At 42.1% G+C, this 17,946-nt stretch overlaps 1 protein-coding gene across 2 annotated transcripts in view; it reads left to right on the top strand.

Annotated features, from left to right (window-relative positions):
* The window catches only part of tom1 (target of myb1 membrane trafficking protein), a 121,603-nt gene that overhangs the window by 86,311 nt on the left and 17,346 nt on the right, over positions 1–17,946 (top strand). For both annotated transcript variants that reach the window (XM_051934693.1, XM_051934694.1), the window contains exons 11-12: positions 15,020–15,155; positions 17,808–17,883. In XM_051934693.1, the coding sequence (XP_051790653.1) occupies positions 15,020–15,155; positions 17,808–17,883 (212 nt within the window). The remainder of the gene's footprint in view (positions 1–15,019; positions 15,156–17,807; positions 17,884–17,946) is intronic.

The following is a 17,946-nucleotide window of genomic DNA, read 5'->3' as shown; positions in this document are numbered from 1 at the left end:
CTCTCCTGTGCAATTATTTAATTAATTTCAGCTCATAATTCACTTGTAATAGAACTGGCAATTGAAAAAAACTTAGTCCATTATCAGCTTTTTCCCAATATAAGTTCTCAAAAATTTTATCAGTTCTGCTTCATATTTTTCATGTGTATCTGTGTGGCAGAACTTTGTCTTTATAAGAAATCATTAGCGTTTCAGAATTTGAGAACCCCAAAATATATGCAAAATATATGCAAGCCTGTATGCAAGAATTTCAAGCAAGTCAATACAAAACGTTTTCGAGAGTAATCTTATTCCTAAATTACACCAATATTGATAAATATAAACCAGTAAGCTGTTGCATTTGAAATAGAGATGTGACAGTTAAACATTTTAACCTGTAGAAAAAAAATATTTTAGCTAGTCAAAGGTTTAACACATCAAGACAGGTGTCTTCAATTATTTTTTACCTGCAAATCACTTTTAGTTTTTGCTGTTTACTCAGGTGCAACACTCTTTAACACTATAGGGCTCCGTCACTTCCTCGATTTTTAAACCCTTGACACAAAGTCTGCTGTAGTAGCACATTACTTTATTTTATCACATGCAATTTTAAACGTATATTTCATTACATTTACTATATAATGTAAGGCACTGTAATGTTTCAGTGCTCAATTGTATAAACAGTGGCACTACTCCTCGGTATGCTCATATACAACCCCAATTCCAAACAAGTTGGGAAACTGTGTAAAATGTAAATAAATATTTGAAAATCTCACAAACCCATATTTTATATGCATTAGAACATAGAAAACATATCAAATGTTGAAAGTGAGACATTTTACTATTTCATGAAAAATGTTAGCTCATTTTGAATTTGATGGAAGCAGCATGTTTCAAAAAAGTTGGAACAGGGGCAACAAAAGGCTGGAAAAGTATGTTGTACTAAAAAAAAAAAGCTGGAGGAACAATTTGCAATTAATTTGGTTAATTGGCAACAGGTCAGTTACATCATTGGTATAAAAAGAGCATCTTAGAGAGGCAGAGTCTCTCAGAAGTAAGGATGTGCAGAGGTTCACCAATCTGCAAAAACCTGCATCTCCAAATTGTGGAATAATTTCACAATATTGTTCCTCGATGTAAAATTGCAAAGAATTTGAATATCTATTCATCTACAGTACATAATATCATCTAAAAATTCAGAAAATCTGAAGAAATCTGAGTGTGCAAGGGACAAGGCCAAAAATTAATATTGGATACTCATGATCTTCGGGACCTCAGGTGGCACTGCATTAGAAACATGCTTGATTCTGTCATGGAAATCACTACATGGGCTCAGGAACACTTCCAGAAATCATTTTCTGTGATCACAGTTCATCGTGCCATTCACAATAGCAGGTTAAAGCTCTGTTCTGCAAAGAAGAAGCAATTTGTGAACATGATCCAGAAACGCCACCATCTTTTCCGGGCCAAAGTTCATTCAAAATGGACTGAGGCAAAATGGAAAATTGCTTTTTTGGTCAGACAAATCAAAATTTAAAATTCTTTTTGGAAAACTTAGACACCACGCTCTCTGGACTGGACTGAAGAGGACAGAGACCATCCAACTTGTTATTGGTGCACAGTTCAAAATCCTGCATCTCTGATGGTTTGGGGGTGTATTAGTGTATATGGAATGGCCAGCTTGCACATCTGGAAAGGCACCTTCAATGCTGTCATGTATATACAGGTTTTACAGCAACATATACTCCCATCCAGAATAGTCTTTTTCAGGGAAGGCTTTGCATATTTCAGCAAGACAATGCTAAACCGCATACTGCATCTATTTCAACTGTATGGCTTTGTAATAGAAGAGTCCAGATGTTGAACTGACCAGCCTGCAGTTTGGACCTTTCACCAATTGAAAACATATGGCACATCACGATTGCAATACTTCAATTAACATTTAATGACATTTGTTTCATTTCATTGTATTACTGCAGTAACAGTATTTGTTTTCATCGATGTAAAAAAACTGTTGACTGGATTTAAGCTTCTTTTTATTGTTTGAAGAACTTTACTCATACTTTTTACAAAAGAAGTATATGCATTTATTTACTTATTTCTATTTGTTTTCAGAAATGTTAAGATTTTAATGCATACAAGTCAAGTCAAGTTGGGGAGCATGCACTGGTACAGTGCATTGCCACACCCACTACACGACGAAACAACTTGGGATCCTGGTTTGTAACCCCCCCAGGCAGATACTCGGTCCAGTCCCACCCTCCGGAAATGACCCTCTATCTGCCACAGCCAGGTGCTATGTGGACGACCCCTTGGCGTAGTCCAGCCACATGGATCCCCAGCAATGAGGACCTTACGAGTCGGATCACCCTTGGGGAAACGCACCACATGGCCATAGTGCGGTAACTGATGCTTCCTCACAATGCAGGTAATGTGCCTCATTTGGGACTCCATGAGCAACCGCTCATTCAACACAAAGTCAAACAAACGGTACCCATGGATTTTCCAGAGAGACACAGTACCAAAGGAGTCCAGTCTTCATCTCGGGTCACTGGATAGCGTCCATGTCTTGCAACCATATAGCAAGACAGGAAGCACCGGGACTCTAAAGACTTGGACCTTCGTTCTTTTGCATAGATATTGGGAGCACCACACACCCCTTTCCAGTGGCCTCATGACCCCCCATGCTCTCCCAATCCATCTACTGACTTCATAGGAAGAGTCACCAGAGACATGAATGTCACTGCCAAGGTAACTCGACAAGGTCGATACTCTCTCTGCAAACAGACACACTGCTGATGGCTATGCCCAAGAGGTCATTAAAGGCCTAGATCTTGTTTTTTTTCCAGGACACTCGCAAGACCAGACACTCAGACTCCTCACTCAGTTTCTCAAGCGCCCCGATCAGAGCCTCCATTGACTCTGCGAAGATCACAACAACATCAGCAAAATCAAGATCCGTGAATCTTTCTTCACCAACAGATGCGGCACAGCTGCTGGACCCCACGACCTTGCCCAACACCCAGTCCATATAGGCATTGAACAGAGTAGGAGCAAGAACACACCCCTGACAAACCCCAGAATCAACTGGGAAAAATGCAGAGGTTCTGCCTCCACTCTGCACAGTACCAGTGTATAGGCCGGCCATGATATCCAGCAACCTTGAGGGGATCCCGCGAACCCTCAGGATGTCCCACAGGGCAGCTTGATCAACTGAGTCGAACGCTATGCGAAAATCGACAAAGGCTACAAAGAAACTCTGCCGATATTCGCGTTTGCGCTCCATGAGAACCCTCAGTGCCAGGATGCGGTCGATGGTAGACTTCTTAGGCGTAAAACCAGATTGTTCCGGTCACTGGTAGGTGAGCAAGTGATGACAGATCCTATTAAGGACAACCCTAGCAAGGACCTTTCCCGGCACTGAGAGCAGTATTATCCCCCTGTAGTTGCAGCAATCCAGGCGAGCACCCTTCACTTTCCAGATATGGACAGCAAGTCCCGTTTTCCAGTCAGCTGGGATGATGCCAGTCTCCCAAATGGAAGCAAAGATTTTACACCTAAAAAAATCTACCATCGAGCACATCCTGGCACTGTAGGTTTTCATTGATTGCAAATGCGAATATCAGCAGAGTTTCTTTACAGCCTTTGTCGATTTTCACAAAACATTCGACTCAGTTGATCAAGCTGCCCTGTGGAACATCCTGGGATCCCACTGAAGTTGCTGGATATAATGTCCAGTCTATACGCTGGTACTGTGGGTGCTGTGCAGAGTGGAGGCAAAACCTCTGTATTTTTCCCAGTTGATTCTGGGGTTCATCAGGGGTGTGTTCTTGCACCTACTCTGTTCAATGCTTGAATGGAGTGGGTTTTAGGCAGGGTTGTGAGGTCCAACAGCTGTGGGACATCTGTTGGTGAAGAGAGATTCACTGATCATGACTTTGCCGACGATGCTGTGATCTTTCTGGAGTCAATGGAGGCCTGAGCTGACATTTGCCGTATTAAGGAAAGCAATGCACAGGCTGTAAGTGCAAACTTATTTATTTTCAGTGCTTCAGCTGCAGGAAATGCCAACTGATTCAGCACCTCAAGCTCCAGCTCCAGCTTGTTGAACTGGAGGAGGAGTTGGTTGGCCTGTGTTGTAGTAGAGAATTAGCAGACCTGACCCAGGTGTCCTTTAGAGAGAGAGAGAGTGTGCACCCCTAAGGGAGGAGATTCCAGACCAGACAGGTAGAGATAGGTGGGTCACAGTCACACTGCGTAAGGTAAAGGGTGCAAGCTGTCTGGTGGCATCAACCTCAAAATTGGAAGTGTCAAACCATTTTTGGGTCCTTGTGGAGCTGGATGGTGTCTCTGATGATTCTGAGGTTGTTGACAGGGATGCAGAGCCCTAAAGGGCCAACTCAAAACCAGTTCCCAGAAAGAGAAAGGTAGTAATAGTTGTGCAATCAATCATTAATGAGATTGAAGCGCAGATTTGCCTTAGAGACAGATAGTCTCACGCGGTGTGTTGCTTTCTGGGTGCACTGGTAGGAGACCTCCCTGAAAAGCTGAATAGTGAGTGTAGCTTCGCCTGGAAAGCATTAGGGAAAGAGGCCTTATTTTAGGAGTGTGTTATAGACCACCCATGCAGACAGTAATTTCAACACAAATCTTTTTAATAATATTAAAAAAGTAAGTTTACAGGGGAATGTTATAGTCATGGGGGACTTTAATTATCCAAATATTAACCTGGATAACCTTGCAAATGGCAGAGCACAAGAGCAGGAGTTTTTAGAAGTAATCAGTGACTGTTTTTTAACACAATATGTTAAAGCACCAACACAGGGTGAGGCTTATCTGGATTTAGTATTTTGTAATAATCAAGATAGAATTGAGGGTGTAGAGGTGATTGAACCACTAGGGTCAAGTGACCATAATATAATACAGTTTTCATTGTTTTGTAAGAGTGCAAATGCAAAGACTAAAATTGTTAGGTTTAACTTTGGTAGGGCAAATTTTGAGCAGATGCGGCAAAGTCTAAGCAGGATAGACTGGGATAAGCTTTTAAGTGTGGAGAAGTAGTGGGACAGGTTCAAAAATGTTTTACATATGTATTATCTTGGTATTTCCCTCTGCTTACCCTTTACGTGTTTTCTCAAGGGTAAGTGTTCTCGTCAAGTTCGTTATCAGGTTGGTCTACTGTTGCACTTTAAGATGAACATACACATACATAGCTATACGCATACACACAGACCCTAACCACAACAGTGCCCCATGAATGACACACACACGCTGATTAACCTCTAGCACTTTAAACCACACAAATGCTTTAGGAATAACACAGCCTGTCACTCAGCACTTCAAGAGACTTACTTATTATCGTCACAAACAACATAAGATGTTTTAGTGATATCTCAGACCTAAATATTACTTTTGGTCTACAAGAATACATTTAAACATACAAAGACTCAGCACTCTTTACTACAGGCCATTTATCAGCCAAGAATACCCTCTTTCATACTGTTCCAACTATCGAGTGGAGCTCCTCACTCTCAGCCTTATAAACCTCGCAGCACAGAAATACAGTAATCCCTCCTTCATCGCGGGGCTTGCGTTCCAGAGCCACCCGCGAAATAAGAAAATCCGCGAAGTAGAAACCATATGTTTATATGGTTATTTTTATATTGTCATGCTTGGGTCACAGATTTGCGCAGAAACACAGGAGGTTGTAGAGAGACAGGAACATTATTCAAACACTGCAAACAAACATTTGTCTCTTTTTCAAAAGTTTAAACTATGCTCCATGACAAGACAGAGATGACAGTTCCGTCTCACAATTATAAGAATGCAAACATATCTTCCTCTTCAAAGGAGTGAAGCAAACAAATCAATAGGGCTGTTTGGCATTTAAGTATGCGAAGCACCGCGGCACAAAGCTGTTGAAGGCGGCAGCTCACACCCCCTCCGTCAGGAGCAGGGAGAGAGAGAGAGAGACAGAGAAAAATCAATACGTGCCCTTTGAGCTTTTAAGTATGCAAAGCACTTTGCAGCATGTCGCTTCACGAAGCAGCTGCACACAGAAGGTAGCAACATGAAGATAATCTTTCAGCATTTTTAGACGAGCGTCCGTATAGTCTAGGTGTTCGAACAGCCCCCCTGCTCACACCCCCTATGTCAGGATCAGAGAAAGTCAGCGCCAGAGAGAGAGAGAAAAGTAAGTTGGGTAGCTTCTCAGCCATCTGCCAATAGAGTCCCTTGTATGAAATCAACTGGGCAAACCAACTGAGGAAGCATGTACCAGAAATTAAAAGACCCATTGTCCGCAGAAATCCGCGAACCAGCAAAAAATCCGCGATATATATTTAAATATGCTTACATATAAAATCCGCGATGGAGTGAAGCCGCGAAGCGCGATATAGCGAGGGATTACTGTAATGGCAAAAGTCCGGCTGCACCTAGGTGCTCAAAGAAATCTAACTTATTAAATCTATCATTCTAGACATTAAGACAAAGCATAGAAAGTTAAAAGCAGCATGGTATTTATTACAAGAATAATAATAATACCACTGGAACAAAGAATAGTAGAAAATAGGTACTGATAGGAAAGTCTGAATATATATAGTCTTTAGAAATTGCTTACAAAAAAGTTACAGATGACAAGGATGAATGTCCCACGGCGGCGTTTGATTCAGCAATCGATGTTCATGACGCTTTTCTGACGACCAATGCCTTTTTTGTCAGTTCCTCTTCTCCTCTCCTTTCTTACATCCTTACTTTCTTCTTCTCTGACGTTGCATTTCAAAATGAGGCATATTTATTATGAAATGTCATGCCGTGGTTTCACAACAAATGCACCTGATTGGTTGGCTGTCAATATAATTGATGAATTTTGCTCAAACTCTTTCCCAGATAATAAAGTTTTTTGATGTTGCCTCATGTCCATCTTTCCCAGGCTGTAAACCAAATTGTTGTCCCAGATATCCATATCAATAGCCTGAGGTGTTGGCTTAGTCTTCCTTTCCCAGGTTATAAAGTAATTGAGCCACCAGCATGTCTTCCTTTCTATGTTAGAACAGCTGTTTTAAAAGTGAGGTGTAAGGGAAGAAAACCTGCTTTGATTTAATTAATTAAATTAATGTATTAAATGTAGTTCATCTGTTCATCTGTTGTCATGTCTTGAACAAAACATAATGGAAAATTAAACATAAATGTACAGATTTTATACACCATAACACATATAATGCAGGACAGGTACATGCCTACATTTGGAATTAATAGGAAATTTAAAAAAACTCCACAGTGGGTTAATCCATCCATCCATCCATTGTCTCCCGCTTATCCGAGGTCGGGTCGCGGGGGCAGCAGCTTGAGCAGAGATGCCCAGACTTCCCTCTCCCCGGCCATTTCTTCTAGCTCTTCCGGGAGAATCCCAAGGCGTTCCCAGGCCAGTCGAGAGACATAGTCCCTCCAGCGTGTCCTGGGTCTTCCCCGGGGCCTCCTCCCGGTTAGACGTGCCCGGAACACCTCACCAGGGAGGAGTCCAGGAGGCATCCTGATCAGATGCCCGAGCCACCTCATCTGACTCCTCTCGATGCGGAGGAGCAGCGGCTCTACTCTGAGCCCCTCCCGGATGACTGAGCTTCTCACCCTATCTTTAAGGGAAAGCCCAGATACCCTGCGGAAGGAACTCATTTCAGCCGCTTGTATTCGCGATCTCGTTCTTTCGGTCACTACCCATAGCTCATGACTATAGGTGAGGGTAGGAACATAGATCGACTGGTAAATTGAGAGCTTCGCCTTGCAGCTCAGCTCCTTTTTCACCATGACAGACCGATGCAGCGCCCGCATTACTGCGGATGCCGCACCGATCCGCCTGTCGATCTCACGCTCCATTCTTCCCTCACTCGTGAACAAGACCCAGAGATAGTTGAACTCCTCCACTTGGGGCAGGATCTCGCTACCAACCCTGAGAGGGCACTCCACCCTTTTCCGGCTGAGGACCATGGTCTCGGATTTGGAGGTGCTGATTCTCATCCCAGCCGCTTCACACTGGGCTGCGAACCGATCCAGAGAGAGCTGAAGATCACGGCCTGATGAAGCAAACAGGACAACATCATCTGCAAAAAGCAGTGACCCAATCCTGAGCCCACCAAACTGGACCCCCTCAACGCCCTGGCTGCGCCTAGAAATTCTGTCCATAAAAGTTATGAACAGAATCGGTGACAAAGGGCAGCCCTGGCGGAGTCCAACTCTCACTGGAAACAGGTTCGACTTACTGCCGGCAATGCGGACCAAGCTCTGGCACCGATCATACAGGGACCGAACAGCCCAAATCAGGGGGGCCGGTACCCCATACTCTCGGAGTACCCCCCACAGGATTCCCCGAGGGACAAGGTCGAATGCCTTTTCCAAGTCCACAAAACACATGTAGACTGGTTGGGCAAACTCCCATGCACCCTCCAGGACCCTGCTAAGGGTATAGAGCTGGTCCACTGTTCCGCGACCAGGATGAAAACCACACTGTTTCTCCTGAATCCGAGGCTCGACTATCCGACGGACCCTCCTCTCCAGGACCCCTGAATAGACTTTTCCAGGGAGGCCGAGGAGTGTGATCCCTCTGTAGTTGTAACACACCCTCCGATCCCCCTTCTTAAAGAGGGGGACCACCACCCCGGTCTGCCAATCCAGAGGCACTGTCCCTGATGTCCATGCGATGTTGCAGAGGCGTGTCAACCAAGACAGTCCTACAACATCCAGAGCCTTGAGGAACTCCGGGCATATCTCATCCACCCCCGGGGCCCTGCCACCAAGGATTTTTTTGACCACCTTGGTGACCTCAGTCCCAGAGATGGGGGAGCCCACCTCTGAGTCCTCAGGCTCTGCTTCCTCATTGGAAGGCATGTTAATGGGATTGAGGAGGTCTTCGAAGTACTCCCCCCCACCGACCCACAACGTCCCGAGTCGAGGTCAGCAGCGCACCATCCCCACCATATACAGTGTTGACACTGCACTGTTTCCCCTTCCTGAGACGCCGGATGGTGGACCAGAATCTCCTCGAAGCTGTCCGAAAGTCGTTCTCCATGGCCTCCCCAAACTCCTCCCATGCCCGAGTTTTTGCCTCAGCAACCACCAAAGCCGCATTCCGCTTGGCCTGCCGGTACCTATCAGCTGCCTCCAGGGTCCCACAGGACAAAAGGGTCCTGTAGGACTCCTTCTTCAGCTTGACGGCATCCTTCACCGCCGGTGTCCACCAACGGGTTCGGGGATTGCCGCCACGACAGGCACCGACCACCTTACGGCCACATCTCCGGTCAGCTGCCTCAACAATAGAGGCACGGAACATGGCCCATTCGGACTCAATGTCCCCCACCTCCCTCGGGATGTGGTCGAAGTTCTGCCGGAGGTGGGAGTTGAAGCTACTTCTGACAGGGGGCTCTGCCAGACATTCCCAGCAGACCCTCACAACACGTTTGGGCCTACCACGCCTGACCGGCATCCTCCCCCACCATCGAAGCCAACTCACCACCAGGTGGTGATCAGTTGACAGCTCCGCCCCTCTCTTCACCCGAGTGTCCAAGACATGTGGCCATAAGTCCGACGACACGACCACAAAGTCGATCATCGAACTGAGGCCTAGGGTGTCCTGGTGCCAAGTGCACATATGAACACCCCTATGCTTGAACATGGTGTTCGTTATGGACAATCTGTGACGAGCACAGAAGTCCAATAACAAAACACCGCTTGGGTTCAGATTGGGGGGGCCATTCCTCCCAATCACGCCCTTCCAGGTCTCACTGTCATTGCCCACGTGAGCATTGAAGTCTCCCAGCAGAACGAGGGAGTCCCCAGAAGGTATGCCCTCTAGCACCCCCTCCAGGGACTCCAAAAAGGGTGGGTACTCCGAACTGCTGTTCGGTGCACACGCACAAACAACAGTTAGGACCCGTCCCCCCCACCCGAAGGCGAAGGGAGGCTACCCTCTCGTCCACCGGGGTAAACCCCAATGTACAGGCTCCAAGTCGGGGTGCAGTAAGTATACCCACATCCGCTCGGCGCCTCTCACTGGGGGCAACTCCAGAGTGGTACAGAGTCCAGCCCCTCTCAAGGAGATTGGTTCCAGAGTCCAAGCTGTGCGTCGAGGTGAGTCCGACTATATCTAGCCGGAACCTCTCAACTTCGTGCACTAGCTCAGGCTCCTTCCCCTTCCGAGAGGTGACATTCCACGTCCCAAGAGCCAGCTTCTGTAGCCGAGGATCGGACCGCCAAGGTCCCCGCCTTCGGCCACCACCCAACTCACACTGCACCCGACCTCCTTGGCCCCTCCCATAGGTGGTGAGCCCATGGGAAGGGGGACCCACGTTGCCTCTTCTGGCTGTGCCCAGCCGAGCCCCATGGGTGCAGGCCCGGCCACCAGGCGCTCGCCATCGAGCCCCACCTCCAGGCCTGGCTCCAGAGTGGGGCCCCGGTGACCCGGGCAAGGGAAAACGCCGTCCAAAATTGTTTTTCATCATAGGAGGTTTGTTTAACCGCTCTTTGTCTCATCCCTCACCTAGGACCAGTTTGCCTTGGGTGGCCCTACCAGGGGCATAAAGCCCCGGACAACAGAGCTCCTAGGATCATTGGCACACGCAAACACCTCCACCACAATAAGATGGCGGTTAATGGAGGGGACAGTGGGTTAATAAAGAGTTAAAAAAGAATCTGCAAAGGAAAAAAATTGCTTTATAAAGCATATAAGACTAATGACTGCAAAGTGAATCGTAACGCTTATGAGAAGATGAGGGCAACCATTAAGAAGGATATCAGGAAGGCTAAAAGATAGTTGGAGAGGAATATGGCAGATAAGGGGAAAGAAGACCCTAAGAGATTCTTTCGGTATTTTAGTAGTAATAGAACAGTCAAGGAGGAGGTCAAGTGCATCAGAAATAGTAAAGGGGAATTAAAAGATACTTAAAGTGAAATAGCAGAAACTCTGAACTTGCATTTTTCTGAGGTCTTCACAAGTGCGGAAGTGGATAATTTCCCAGAAGTAAAAGGGACTAATAAGGAAGTTCTGAGTGATTTAGAAATTGTAGAGGGAGAAGTACTGCTCAGATCAAATAGGGTGAAATCAAACAAATCACCACAAACAAATCAGGACAAGATAATATTTACCCTCATGTTCTTAAGGAGGCTAGTGAGTACATACATAAACCCTTGACACATATTTTTAGAAAGTCACTGGGCACTGGGAGATTCTGAAGGACTGCAAAATGGGAAATATTATCCCATTATATAACAAGGGTGACCAGGCAGATCCAAGCAACTATAGGCCAGTAAGCTTAACATGCATCACAGGAAAATTAATGGAAGGAATTACTAAGGATAAGATTGGCCAGAACATGGCAAGTACAGAAGTTTTTTAGAACTGTCAGCGTGGGTTCAGAAGAGGGAGGTCATGTTTTACTAGCATGCTGGAATTCCATGAGGAAGCAACAAAACAATGCGAACAAAGTGGAGCAAATGATATTATCTATCTTGACTTTTACAAAGCATTTGATAAGGTGCCTCATAAGAGGTTGAGCATCAAACTAAAAGAAGTGAGAGTTCCGGGTGATGTTTTTAGATGGGTGCAGAATTGGCTCTGACACAGGAAGCAGAGGGTGATGGTGTGAGGAACCTTATTAGAACTGGCCAATGTTAAAAGAATGGCATTCCACAGAGAAGAGCGACTAGGCTCATTCCAGGGCTTTAGGGGATGAATTACGAAGGAAGATTAAAATAGCTGAGCCTTTTCAGTTTAGGCAAAGGGAGGTTAAGAGATGACAGGATTGGAAGTGTTTAAAATCATGAAGGGAATTAGTACAGTGGATCAAGACTTTAAAATTAGTTAATCAAGAACATGGGGACACAGTTGGGAAGTTGTAAAGGGTAAATTTTGTGCTACAATTAGGACGTTTTTCTTTACACAGAGAACCATAGATACTTGGAATAAGCTACCAAGTAGCGTGGTGGACAGTAAAACTTTAGGGATTTTCAAAACTAGATTTGTTGTTTTTTTAATTAGGTAGCTAGGACTGGCAAGCCTTGTTGGGCTGAATGGCTTGTTCTCGTCTAGATTGTTCTAATGTTTAAGGTGGTTTTAGTTATGAAAAACACAAAAAAAATTATCCCAAATTGCCCTACCTTTTTTTTTTTTTTTTTTTTTTTTTTTTTTGTTGCAAAATTTGAGAACAAGAATTACCATCAACATAATTAAATTACGTTTTCATCAAGACATTATTTTACCTATATCATTACAATTAACTTTTATTTGTTTTGTTGTTCTTAATATTACTTATATAAATCTCAGACCTTGGTTCACTGTGTGTTACTTACTGTGTTACTAATAGAGCCACAGAGTTAAACCAGAATCTTGGTTAACAATTATATCAGTAACATTTACAGTGTTTTCCTTATTTTTTACAACTTTGTTGCTTTTATGTTATCCTATGCCAGAACACATCATTTGCATATGGTTAAATCTTTTTCCTTTTATAAGTGTGTGCTCTCAATGAACAGTTCATTTTTATACTATTCAAACAGAATAGTTGTAGCATGCTGTGCTCCTGCTGAATATATACAGTATATATTTTTACCTATAATGAAAGACAACTTTTTAAAAATATTTAATCTAGTTTACACTGATCTTCTCATACTCAAGCCTTCAGCAGTTTTCTATCATATCAGCTGACAAATTAGATAAAGTTATAAAATTATTTTCTAGGGGGTTACCTGACAGGCTGAATCTTAAATTTCAGATGTCAAGTTGCTATTTCAGCTAGATTATCATTTGATTTATGTATTTTTAATTAGAGTATCATATGACAGTGTATCATGGTGCATAGGTTTATTCATGTGCCTAGAAATGTTAGCAAACAAATAAAGCATTGGAGAATGTTGAAGGCACCAGAAAGATGAAGGATTTTAGCAAACAGCACTGCAAAGGATATGAGACATGAATAGTCAGATGAACAAAACAGAGTAGTGTTTGTCCCTCACTTATTTCTTATTTCTTCCAAGTGTTTATTATAGAATCATTATTTAGTATTTCTAGAGCATTTTGTAATATCTACAGTACATCTCCTAGATCAGTTAATCAGACCTTAAAATTGTACTTGGAGATCTTGTGGACTTCAAGATTCTGCTTGATATCCTGACCTCATCAATAATTATGTGCTCAGATTTAGACTATGTCAATTATTTATTACTAATGTCACTAACATACACTAATATCACTGACTTACTGCTTGAATGTTGACAATTGATTTATACATAGTTTTACTGTAACATATCCACAGATCCGTTTTTAATATAGATTCATAGCAGGTAAATGTGCGGTTAATGTTTTAAGCACAGTATAGACTTTTTTTTTTAATTAAAAAGTAGTAATTTCAACTGCTTCAGCTGCAGATGATAAAATCACTATTTTTTTCATTTTTGGTACTTTGATTAAGATCCTTTCAAGACAGTTTGAGGACCTGTTGGAGTGGTTTCTTGTTGGGAGGAATTTGGAAAAGTCAAATATCTGCCTGTGTCTTCAGGTTCTAATATTCTGTTAATTTAATCCTGCAGTAAATAATTATTATTACTGAATATACCTAGTTGGCCACCATGACATTCAGGTATTATTCAATGCATCAATATGGTCTCTGTGATCAATATGATTTGCACTAATATAACATTCTTATGAAAAATTATTCTTCCATGTAAAATATATTTTCTCTGTATTATAAAAAAAAATCCTGCAGAGAAACAGTAGGGCGTCGAAACGTGATCTTCATGTTAAGATCACGGAAGACACTTAAAATACCCACGAGACTAAAGAGATTGGCCACGGAGCATCTCGCGGGGACCTTAAACATGAGAATTTGTGCCAAGAGATTGACCCAGGACCGTCTCGCGATGACGTAGAACATGAGATTCTTGCAAGACACGCCCTACTTACAACCAAATAAGAACACGGGCAGCAACACACTCAGTCGTGTTTTGGCTTTGAGCACACACAGATCGAGGGCTCTCAGCGCATATAAAGCATATAAAGACAATATGTTGTAGACGAAACGTAGACAACTAAGTGAAGAAGAAAGCAGCGCGGAGAAAAGAGACTCAAAAGCGTTGGAGAGACAAAAAAGAAAAAGAATAATCTAGGTGCAAATTCAGAAAATAAGGAAAGTAATTATCAGCCCGGAACAGTGGAATTGAAAAAAAGCATGTCCAATCCAGATGTTGGCACTATAAACATGCAGAGCAGGTTAGAGATTATGAAAGCAATGGAATTCGAAAGGCTCAAAAAAAATCGTTGGCGCAATACACGTGGAGAAAGTTAAAGAATATGAAAGTAGGAAAATTAGAAAGTATAAAAAAAAAAGAAAGTAAAGATTGCATTAGTACAAACAAATGGAAATTATTACTCGAAAAAGGGAAAATAATCACCATGGACCAGAAACGGGGGTTGGCGAGCTTAGAGAGCAGGGGGGGTGAAGCCCCCTAGTATTTCTAAGTATTATTATTTTGCATTGCATTCTTTTCATTTTTATTTTACATTCTTGTTTTTTGTTATTATTATCGTGCTATATCAGTCTGTGACAAAAGTATTTCTTGGGCTCTGCCAGGAGAAACATTGAGAAAGTTCTTTGTTTCCAGAGACTTTAAGATTTATTATCTTCAAGTTACAAAAAGTATTACCAGACACACTGGTACTTGAGACCCCACAACCACTGATCCCCAGACACGGTGGATCACCACAGCTGCTGACCTTTTCAACCTTGGGACTTGCGTATTTTGGCCCTCCATAAGTCTCCATACTTACAACGTCTGCATGCTGTGACAGCATGTGGAGAAGATAACAGCAAGTTATCTAAAAGATTTTCTTTAGATATAGTCGGACTGCACACTGCCTTGTTTTTAACCAGTCTTGAGGGGTTTGCTATTATTCTTGATTGTTGTTTTTCAAATTGAGGCATGCTTCATAATCTGTTGATAAACTTTTCATGCTCAAATTATATTTATTTCTGAGTTGCCCTTTTATACATTAACACAGGTTCAAACCCTGCTTCTGTTACTTCAACTCTGATGACTCTAAATGCAGAACCAAAAACTTCTAAGCCAGGGGAAGAAGACGAATTTGATATGTTTGCTCAGACAAGAACTAGTTCATTGGCTGAACAACGTAAGAAGTAAGTGAGCTAAAAATGAGAAAACATATGGAAATAAATATAATAAAATAAAACTTCAGTGTAATTTCTAAGGTTATTTAGTACTGTGTGTGTAGCTTACTATATCTGTGTGTTACCCACATTTAATAAAATGTAGTCTTTTATTAACCAGCATAAATGTATATAAAACTAGCCAAAACCTTGTTTTCCCACAGAATTCTGGCAATTAGACTAAACCGTGAAAAATCAGAATACTAAAAGAGTACCATTACTGACCAAGCTTCAAAAGCAAGAAAAGGACGTTCCTCTTTTGCTTGCATGACTGGCATGTCATTACTATCTTTAGAACGTGTGTATCTAGGAGCACACAGCACACCCTTTTGTCTTGTAGCCTCCTGGAAGATTATGATTATGTTAAAAGAGGGTTTACCAGATCATGTACTGTATATGAAATTACATAACATTAGGGCTGACCTATTATAAGTATCAGAATATATAAAATTTTAGCCATTTAAATTCTAAATAACTTTTTAATTGCTTATTTAGTTACTGGAACACTGGAGGCCTGCATCTGTCACTTTATATTTTAATTAATTTTATTATTTAATAAATAAGCACTTTTTATGTTAGCTGTACATTTGACTTTACATTTAAATTGTATAATATTGTCCACACCCTCATTATTTGCAAGAAACATTTATATCAATAAAGTCTATTTTTCTGATCATATTTGCATAATTAGCATTTCACCCACATTTCATATGTCTAAAAGAAAATGCAGTTATGCCAGTAGAGTAGATTTTTTTCCTCATCATTACTGAACTATTGCTTATAAGAGTTCATACCGACATTTCTCACATTTAGGTGTCATAATTGGTGGTTCCAAGGAGAGTAATTTTGAATGAAGTGTCCAAAGTTCATAGAGTTCTGTGGCTGCAAAATAACAAGAGATTTATATAATGCAGCAGCAAGCAAATGAAGGCATTTCTCTCATCTCACCCGCCCACATAGTTCTTTCTAACCTCAGTGTAACATAATACACTGTAACTCTAACATACCTGATTCCTTGCACTAATTTCCCTGAGTGAGCATATTTATATATTTGGCATGATGAAACAGCCTTGTCACTTCTAACTGGTTCTCTGACTAGAAGATTTTTGGCAGTCAGCACACAAGCAACCCGTGCTGCACTGCCTGGAACAACATAGACTGAGATCCCAGGGAAAAATATGATTTTGCCTTGAATTTAAATAAATCTGAACCTCTTCCCAGATTTTCTACATTTTGGGATTTGTGGAAACTTTCTGAAGATTTATGTCAAGGTCTATCAAGAAGCAACTTCTCAAATTCTCCATTTTCACTCACAGGATCTTTTCAGGCAACATTACTACAGGGATTATTTCATACACCTATGGACAAAAGATCGTGAGGATAGTTCTTCAATATTTAAAGTATCTGACGTCTTTTCATATGAATGTTAAATGAAACAAACTGAACCATTCACTGGATTATAGATCTTGACAGAAATATAGTCAAAACAAATGCTTAAGAGTTTCAAGTTTACTGTGCTGAAAAAACATTTTTAAAGAATGGATTCCAATTGAGGGAAAAGAACATATTATCTGATGTCAGCTTTTTGAAAGTTCACTAGGTTACTTTGTGAAATATAGCCTTCTGCTAGTCACAAAGTTGAAATCTATATCAGTTTTCCTTTTTGTCCTGCGAAGCCAAGCACCCTGGAAGGTACTGAAAGTCCTGAGGGGGAGTCTTCATTCTCCCCCTTTCCTCCTCCTGCAAGCAGTACACGCCGTCCCTCTCATGTGCGTAACACAGGAGGTTGTGGCTACACAGCTAGAGTATACTGGATGCATCTGCGGCCTTTTATCCCTTTCTTCCTTATCAGTGGTATGGTAGTGGTCCTGATTTTTGTTCTACACTCCATCATTCACAGTGGGCCTTTTACTGATCCCAGTTTCTTTGAAAAATTTGACAAACGCTGGCCTAAGCCACTTGGCTTAAATCTCAACCAGGTACACAGTAAGAATAACAGCAGTTAAAACCAGATGGTTGGAATGAGTCCAAAAGCTGCCACGGTTTAAATCTGAAAGTTCCAGTTAAATTGCTTAGAACAAGTACTGGCATTTGGGGATAAACTTTGATTACATATGTATCTTTCGTGCTGCACCTGTCTTATATTCATTGTGTAGTTGAAACAGAGTCATTTTGAGCTGATGTGGAGCAATATCATATGATGATTGTTTTGGTCTATAGCACTGTGAGTCCTCTACTGCAATGTGAAAGAATGTACCATGCCTATCTTTTATAAGGGCTGTTGGACTGTGTCTGTCATATTCTTGCACTTGGCACACTGTTCAGAGATTTCTATAATTGCTTTGTCCATTTTGCAATGGATACCACTCAAGCCAAAGTAACAAATCAAACTATAAAAAGGTACAGTCTTTGTCCTTGACATTGTTTTTTTTTTATGCTGAGAAGTTTCTTTCCTGAGCTTGTCCTGGATCACGTGCATGATATTTTTCCTGCATGGCTTTGATTTGCTTTGTGATCTAGCCATTCTTCTCCCCAGCCCCCCTCAATCTCTGTGCCAGTTATAAAGCTGAGCCAACCTAGGAAATGTGAGTAGTAAGAAAATGCTCTCTTGCCTGTTTACAGTGTTCGCTACGAAGACCCCCAAGCTGTGGAAGGGCTTGCTGGTGCTTTGGATACTAGGCTTCAAAACACTGGAGCTGTGAGTATGAAGAATTACATGAAGTATAAAGCTGTCAACACATTTAGACACAATACATTTTAG

Source organism: Erpetoichthys calabaricus, chromosome 12, assembly GCF_900747795.2.
Source record: "Erpetoichthys calabaricus chromosome 12, fErpCal1.3, whole genome shotgun sequence".
In the NCBI taxonomy this organism is placed as follows: domain Eukaryota; kingdom Metazoa; phylum Chordata; class Cladistia; order Polypteriformes; family Polypteridae; genus Erpetoichthys; species Erpetoichthys calabaricus.
This window is presented reverse-complemented; position numbering and strand designations above follow the sequence as displayed.